Source organism: Gadus macrocephalus, chromosome 18 (assembly GCF_031168955.1).
Source record: "Gadus macrocephalus chromosome 18, ASM3116895v1".
NCBI classification, from domain to species: domain Eukaryota; kingdom Metazoa; phylum Chordata; class Actinopteri; order Gadiformes; family Gadidae; genus Gadus; species Gadus macrocephalus.
The window spans coordinates 18475707-18482888 of record NC_082399.1 but is presented as its reverse complement, the minus strand read 5'-3'; the positions used below and the strand labels follow the sequence as shown (position 1 = coordinate 18482888).

The window sequence follows — 7182 nt, the reverse complement described above, 5'->3', positions numbered from 1 at the left end:
TGGTCTGTTTTTTGATGGTGACATTTTCAGCACAGAATGTGATGTAGGATAAAACAGACTCTGTGTACTCCTCCAGGTCCAAACTCTCAAATAGACCCCACTCTGTTGTTGAGAAGCAGTCTTGGAGCTGGGAGAGGGCGTCCTCTGGCCAGGTGTTGATGGTTCTAGTAGTGGGCTTATTTTTCCTAATGTGAGGGGTGTAGGCTGGTATGAGGTGCAGTGAGAGGTGGTCTGACAGGCCAATGTGTGGCTGGGGTACTGCTCTGTATGCATGCCTAATGTTGCAGTAGACATGGTCGAGTATTCTGCCCTCCCTGGTGGCACACTTCACATACTGTATAAATTTAGGGAGGACAGCCTTTAAACAAGCCCGGTTGAAATCTCCGGCGACTATGTGTACCCCATCTGGGTGCGCCTGCTGCTGTTTGCTAATAGCGCCATGAAGATAGTTTAGAGCTATACTAACGTTGGCGTCTGGAGGTATGTACACTGCCATAATGATTACTACAGTTATCTCTCTAGGTAAATAGAAAGGGCGGCAGATGACCGTCAATGCCTCTATGTGTGGGGAACAGTAGCTGTGGGTTGCTTGGCTCTGTGAACACCAGTTATTATTTATATACATACAAAGTCCGCCTCCTCTGCTCTTTCCGGAGTCTCTGTTCCTGTCGTGTCGGTGGATAGTGCGGCCGGCTAACTGCACAGCGTTATCGGGGATAGCAGGATGGAGCCAGGTTTCAGTCAGAATCATCACACAACAATCCCTGACAAAGTTGTCGATTGCTATCCGCAGCTCGAGGTCATCCATTTTGGGAACGATGGATCTTACATTTGCAAGAAAGACACTTGGTAGCGGGGGCTTGTGTGGGTGCTTCTTTAGCCTCGTAAGCAGACCGGCTCGACAACCTCTCTTTTGCTTCCTGTTCCTCCGCCGTCGTCGCAGCTTCTGAGAGCCGACAACAATCCATGGAGACCCCGGTGTCCTTGATATTTTGTGCGGTATATTGTGCGTCTGTTTAAAATAGTCTATTACTGGAACACTGCTTCGTATGCCGTTGGAGTGAATAAAGTCCTTATTTACAGCCTGTTCGGCCCGAAATCCAATGCGGATTAGATCCTGACGACTGTAGACAAGATTTCCCCAGCTGACATTACAATTGAAAAACAAATGTATGTACAAAAACACTAAGAAAAAGCACCGAAAAGGAGAGCTCAAAGCCGCTGCGTCTGGACGCGCCGCCATAGCAACGCTCTTTTTCAAGGCAAGCGCATTAAATTAGTGTTCAGAAGAAAGATGACGATAAAATGTCAACACACAGAATTTTTTAAATAATATGCAATGAGTTATTTAAAATACAAACAAAATACCAATCCATGTTCCCAACAGCTGGGGTCACTGGTAGTGAATCTTTGATCACTTCTCTGCTTCAATTCAATGATATTTTGGGGCTTACCTGCACTCATTTACAGTTAATTCAGTGGCATAGAAGAGACCTGTTGTAATATTAAAGCAATAAGGGGAAATTATGCTTGTTTCGAACACAGTAAAATATATTATTTTGTACCTTGTCTTTCTCTTTCAGAGTACGAGCCGATCAAGGGGTTGAAAATGTAGACATCGCTAGATGCATGTTTACTGTGCGAGGAACAGCCCGTGGCAGCTTTATTGCTGGAAAAAGCATCCATAACCAGAGGTAATTGAATACCAGAGCTCAACTGTTTCAGAAAATATTAGAATACAAATAAACCAACACCTCGGGTAAAAAGTACGAATGTTAATATTAAATCCCATCAGTTTCAAAATCTTCTATGCCATGAAGTCATTTTGCAGTTCTAAATTGATCTAAAAATAACAGATGGGAAATGCTTCTAAGTTGATTGTAATAACTGTTTTCAGGTGTTGCTGCTTTTTAATAGTGGACATTTTCAGGTTTTAATTCAGTGTAGTGAAAGCCTTACACGGTCTTGTCTCATCTGTATCCCCTCGCTCGTTTTTAGAGTGGAACGCCTATGGAGAGATGTTTGGAGTGTAACGTGTCAGTACTACGACGTGCTCCACAGTTTGGAGGAAGAGGGCTTTATTGACCTGTCCATTGCTTTCCACCTCTTCTGTGTGGGGTATGTCTTCATACCACGACTACGATCAGATTTGCAGCATTTTACGGAGAGCTGGAATTGTCACCCCTTGTGCACAGAGGGAAATCTGACACCGAATCAGCTATGGATGATCGGGATGCTGCAAGCACCTGTGTCAGAACCAGACCTGGGAGAGGTATGTTTAAGGTCATATGAGACTAACCTGCAAAAAGGGTCAGATGGGGGAAGCAATACTTCAATGAAAACACGGCATCTTAATATAAACAGGGCATGAAGACCATTTGTGATCTCTGATCTGATATATGGGTGTAGAAGATGATCATTCTACTTTCCAGTAATCTGATGTCTGATGTATTGATGGCTTTTATTGTTCATTCCAGATCCAGCAAGCTGAGGAGCAACCCTCTCAGGAACAGCAAAGTGAAAACACTGAGCATGGAGTTATCGTACCAGACATCCAATGCCCCCTGTCAGCTGAAAGACTTGCTGCACTACAGCACCAAGTGAACCCCACCACCGAGTCCTCATCCTTTGGTCGGGACATCTACTTGCATGCTCTTAGAACAGCTTTCGGACTCTAACATTCTGATATACATGAATGCATATTTTCAACCCGCCATAATTACCTCTGATTCTAACTAGTTTTTCACTTTCTCAACCAGCATTTATGTGAATTATACACAAATAAAGCCCAATTCAAGTGTTTTGGTTTATCTAAATTTGACTTGCCTGTAATTAAAAACAGCATTATAAGGCAAAATAAAGAGATTTAGAAATTCACATATGTATTCATACAACTCAAATAGTTTAGTGCAATGTTTTCTTATTTATTAAATCAGAACAAAATTTTTCAAAATGTGTGCCATATTGTTTTGAACCACATTAATATACATTTCGCAATGACAATTGGACTTAACATTTACATTATTTCAAACGCTAAGACATTATGTTTGGATTGTTAATGTCTGTTACAAACGCTTACTTAGAACAGGATTGAACCCAAACACGAGGTGACAAGGGCCAAGGGGGAGTGGCAGGAACTGAACTGACAAGAGAATTAGACATGGCTAGGAAAAGACTAGATGAACAAACTAAGTAGAACAGAGTAGACTACAGCAGAGTAGAGTTTACAAGCTAGAGTCTGTCAAAGCTTGCACCATATTTAATGGCAGTTTGCAAGTTGGTTTTAAAGGACTCATAATTCCCCAGATGAGCTGTTGGAAGTGTAACTGTGTTGGTGCAAGCACTAACAATCGGATAACATACAGTGTGACCTGGCATGTGCTCTAGACAGTTGTGGTCAAATACTATTGCTATTTTGAATTTCTGTCTCTCTGAGACAAGCAAATGCCTGTGTGCTTGCCCAGTCATCCATTGCATCACCATGGGCACAGAGGGTGTCTCTCCTTCAACCTCATTTTCTGGTTGTGTGTCTTTGAAAGAAAAGGGGAAACTTTCAAAGCTTTTAAATATACCAACAAGGTAAGTGCAGAGCAATATTTTGTTATATATAAATCTCTCAAGACAAAAAACACCAACAAAATCCTACACTGATGAGCACGTCATATATATGGAACCAGTTCTTTGTTGCTGACAGTTTGATATCCAGATCATGAAAATGTGTTGCGCTACTGCCGAGATACACTTTCTTTCAATGGTCACTTGAAAAAGTCGCAAAACTCCCTGTACCAGTGTACTTAGTAGCCAAGAAAACGTATTCAAATCTGGATATCATATATCATTTCACATTCAGGCATAAAATCCAGATTTCATACATCTATGACGTAGATATCAGTGTAGGATCTCCTAAGCTATATCAAACTTTCTTAGGGGATCAGAACTTTTATGGAAGGTTTTACATACCCTCAATTTCAATAAGGTAATCTTGGAAGTATTCCAAGATTTTGGACTCCTTCACGTGTTTAGTCGAACCATGTGGGCTCATTTCTGGGGCCAGGTGTGAAAGAACATAATGCGAGTCCACCTGAGAACAAAAGGGAATTACAGCCCAACAGATCAAGACTGATCCAACATCACTCATACATAGGTACTGACAGTAGCGATTTTACTGAGGGTGCAGGGGGTGCATTTGTACCCCCTTCTGTTGGGATGTAAATATTACTATTTTCAAATAAATGTCAACAATTGAAATAAAACTATTTTTTTTACCCGTTTTAAACCCCTAAAATCGCCACTGGGTATTGATGATATGGAAATACAATTTAGCACTTGAGGAGATGTTATGCCATTAAATGGCAAAAAATCAAGAAAATACCCAGAGCTGAATTACAACATACCTTGTCATCATCCCCTACGACAAAGAGATTGCGACACTCATTCGGCTTTATCTGCATGACCTTGATCAGGTTGTACACCTCAAGGCCTTCACGCATCTGTTGCAGCATTGGTGTACGTTTTGTTGTCACATACAGTACGATAGCCCTTTCAAAAGGAATATAATTAATTTCATGACAGCCATTTAAAATTATGATGTCAACTGTAAAATTAGCCATAACACTGATGTTTGTATGATATAATGATAAAACCCTTTCAAAGCCGTCAAAGTATTTGCAGCACAAAACCTTAATCGGCTTCAAATTTCCTGCTTAATGAATGAACATTACTGCATGGCTTAAAATACTATTGACCTGTACATAATTCATCCATAATGTAATATTACTCCTTACAAGTTAACAAACCTTAATATGCTTTCCTTATGGTCAATGTTGATTTGACCAGTGTAGCCACAATCCAGGATTTCTTCGATGTAGAGGGACAGGTCAGATGCATCTTCAATCTAAAATAATGATTTAGAAGCAAAAATAATTAAGCTTTCATTTGTTATGTATTCACAACTGTTATTTTATACATCTACACTGTCATACATATTCACACATCTCACACATTTACCATTATTGGTTTACAGCTATATCAGATACTTATTTTAGTGAGGCTAGTCTGTCAGTCGCTTGATGTCAACAGGAAATAAGCTATTGCAAGAAACTAACTTATTGATGAATTGGAATTTAGTAAACCTTAGGATATATTGAGATACTGCCTAACACAGCTGCAACAACGTTGGCAAAGTTTTAAACTTGGATCAGTTTACTTTGAACTTATTCTATGTACCATAAACGTCAAAAGAGCGCAAACATTATGGAAAAATATTGGCCTCATTAAGATGGCTTGAAGCGATTTACCCAACGTACCGTTTTGATTAATGGTGACAACTCTGTGTCATGCACACCATCAGTTTTAAGGTTCCCAGTGACGAGGTAGTGGTAACACCACTCCTGCATAAACCGTGGTGCTGGTCCTCCTTGGGCAATGCTCACAAATATTTCACCCGCAACTCTGGATGAAAGACAACAAAGAAATTGGCAATTATAAGTACCAATATCGACATTACACCCCAGCTAGAAGACTTATCTCAGGTGCTTACTTCAATTTATGCATTACCTCTATCATCTATTGTCACACATACACTGAAGGAGATTATACCTTTAAAATATGACAGAATGTTTAAAATAGCTGGGACATTTCAAGCCCTGTTCTGAATGTTTTTCTAACAATTTGCCATGAACATGAAAGTTTGAAAGAAAAACAGATTGAGGCACTGACTTCCCCTCTAGGCAAACTGTAAAGGACCCCAAGTATCATTACATATTTTCACACATGAAAGTATTCTTGCAAAGGTGTCCATCAGATAATAACAATAATCAGTAATTATAAGTTTTAGAAATAAGAATAACATACTTGAACAGTTCATTGTCCAAATCGTTGAGGGAATACTTTGGTACTTTGCCCTTCTCACTATCGCCTTCAAATAGTCGCTTCTCGATCCCAGCAACCATCGCTACAGCCAAAAACAAATGATAAAACAGCATTAGACTACCTTAGGGAAAACATCTAAAAAACAAGAATTTAGCCAAATTTTTCTCAAGCTCTGACCACTTTGATACTGTGTCCTGCAGAAGCCCACAGGCAGTTATTGTTCTATTTTTGGGAAATGGATGGATGCAGCAAAAATACACCCAACAGCAGAGCTTTCGTTCCAGTTGTTTGACAATGGTATAGCAATTGTAAAAAATAAAAATGTCAGCTATTCTACAACATCCTCTACATATCTGCTAAATTAATGATGAAAGCATACTACTCACTGGACAGGAACTCTTTTTTTTAGTGCTCCAGTGTCAACCCCTGGTTCTCCCAGGAAGGAGACTTTCAAAGGGTTCACTTTCAACCATACCGTCTGTAAAAACAAAAGGAATACATTTATACTTGTCCTTTAAACATACAGTTCTAGATTATTGTCTATTACCTCACATCTGACCTGTGAGATAAATATAATTGTATGTTTATGTAAAAATCCATCATAACCATGATGAACACAGAGCCATCTTGGAACTGCCTATGAATTCGAGCAACCCTATAAACAAAGATACATAATGCAAGTTGACCCACAATCACCTTTCACCGCAGAAGCTTGCATGTAGTTCTATGTCTGACACTGGAAATGTTCTTGTGCATATTGGACATTGGACCTCACCTGCCTATATGCAGGCACATGGAAAATGAGAACAAAATTGTTAAACCTGCAGTGTGGAAGATTACGTCAGAGTCATAAGCAGGAGCGAATTTTTAAAATAAGCGGTGGATTCAAAACAAAGCTTTCCCCGCCCACTAAGTCCTAACTCATTTACATTCTTCTTCTTACAGAAAATGTAAGTGTATTTTAATGAAAATAAGTTAAACTAGGCAGCTTTAAGGCATTAATATCGGGGGATAATTTTGAAGTGCAACTAAGACTGACAACTTTGTAAAGAACATAGAATGTATCCGTTATGTTTATGACACATTTTTTGGCTGTTGCCCTCCATGCCATCCTCAGTTTTTTGACTCAGTTGCTGTACCTGCTGAAAGCCATGTTGCTCATTTGACCATGGTGCGTCTGTACAAGGTCCTAGGACTGGGTTAGGAGATGTTGCTTCTTCCAGGAATACCACATCTGCCTCCTGTACATGTACATTGATGCCATTTTACTGATAAGCTGAGGTTGGGGGTGGAGTTCATCACAACAGTTCT

At 39.8% G+C, this 7182-nt stretch overlaps 1 protein-coding gene across 1 annotated transcript; it reads right to left on the bottom strand.

The window, feature by feature from the left end:
- Positions 1-2920: 2920 nt before the first annotated feature.
- On the bottom strand, positions 2921-6199 carry LOC132446799 (uncharacterized). The gene is made up of 6 exons (XM_060037262.1): positions 5854-6199; positions 5307-5451; positions 4797-4894; positions 4395-4539; positions 3961-4081; positions 2921-3530 (listed from the first exon to the last, which is right to left on the bottom strand). The coding sequence occupies exons 1-6, from the start codon at positions 5982-5984 to the stop codon at positions 3232-3234; spliced, it is 939 nt and encodes a 312-aa protein (XP_059893245.1). The 5' UTR covers positions 5985-6199; the 3' UTR covers positions 2921-3231.
- Between the last annotated feature and the right edge of the window lie 983 nt (positions 6200-7182).

Bases quoted from the DNA above. Each gene is read 5' to 3' on its own strand.
- LOC132446799 (XM_060037262.1), bottom strand. From the start codon at position 5,984: ATGCTGTTTTATCATTTGTTTTTGGCTGTAGCGATGGTTGCTGGGATC. The intron at 4,082-4,394 runs GTATGTTGTAAT...TTTTGTTCTCAG, and splicing joins TCGTAGGGGATGATGACAAG to GTGGACTCGCATTATGTTCT. The intron at 3,531-3,960 runs GTATGTAAAACC...TTTCTTTCAAAG, and splicing joins TTACCTTATTGAAATTGAGG to ACACACAACCAGAAAATGAG.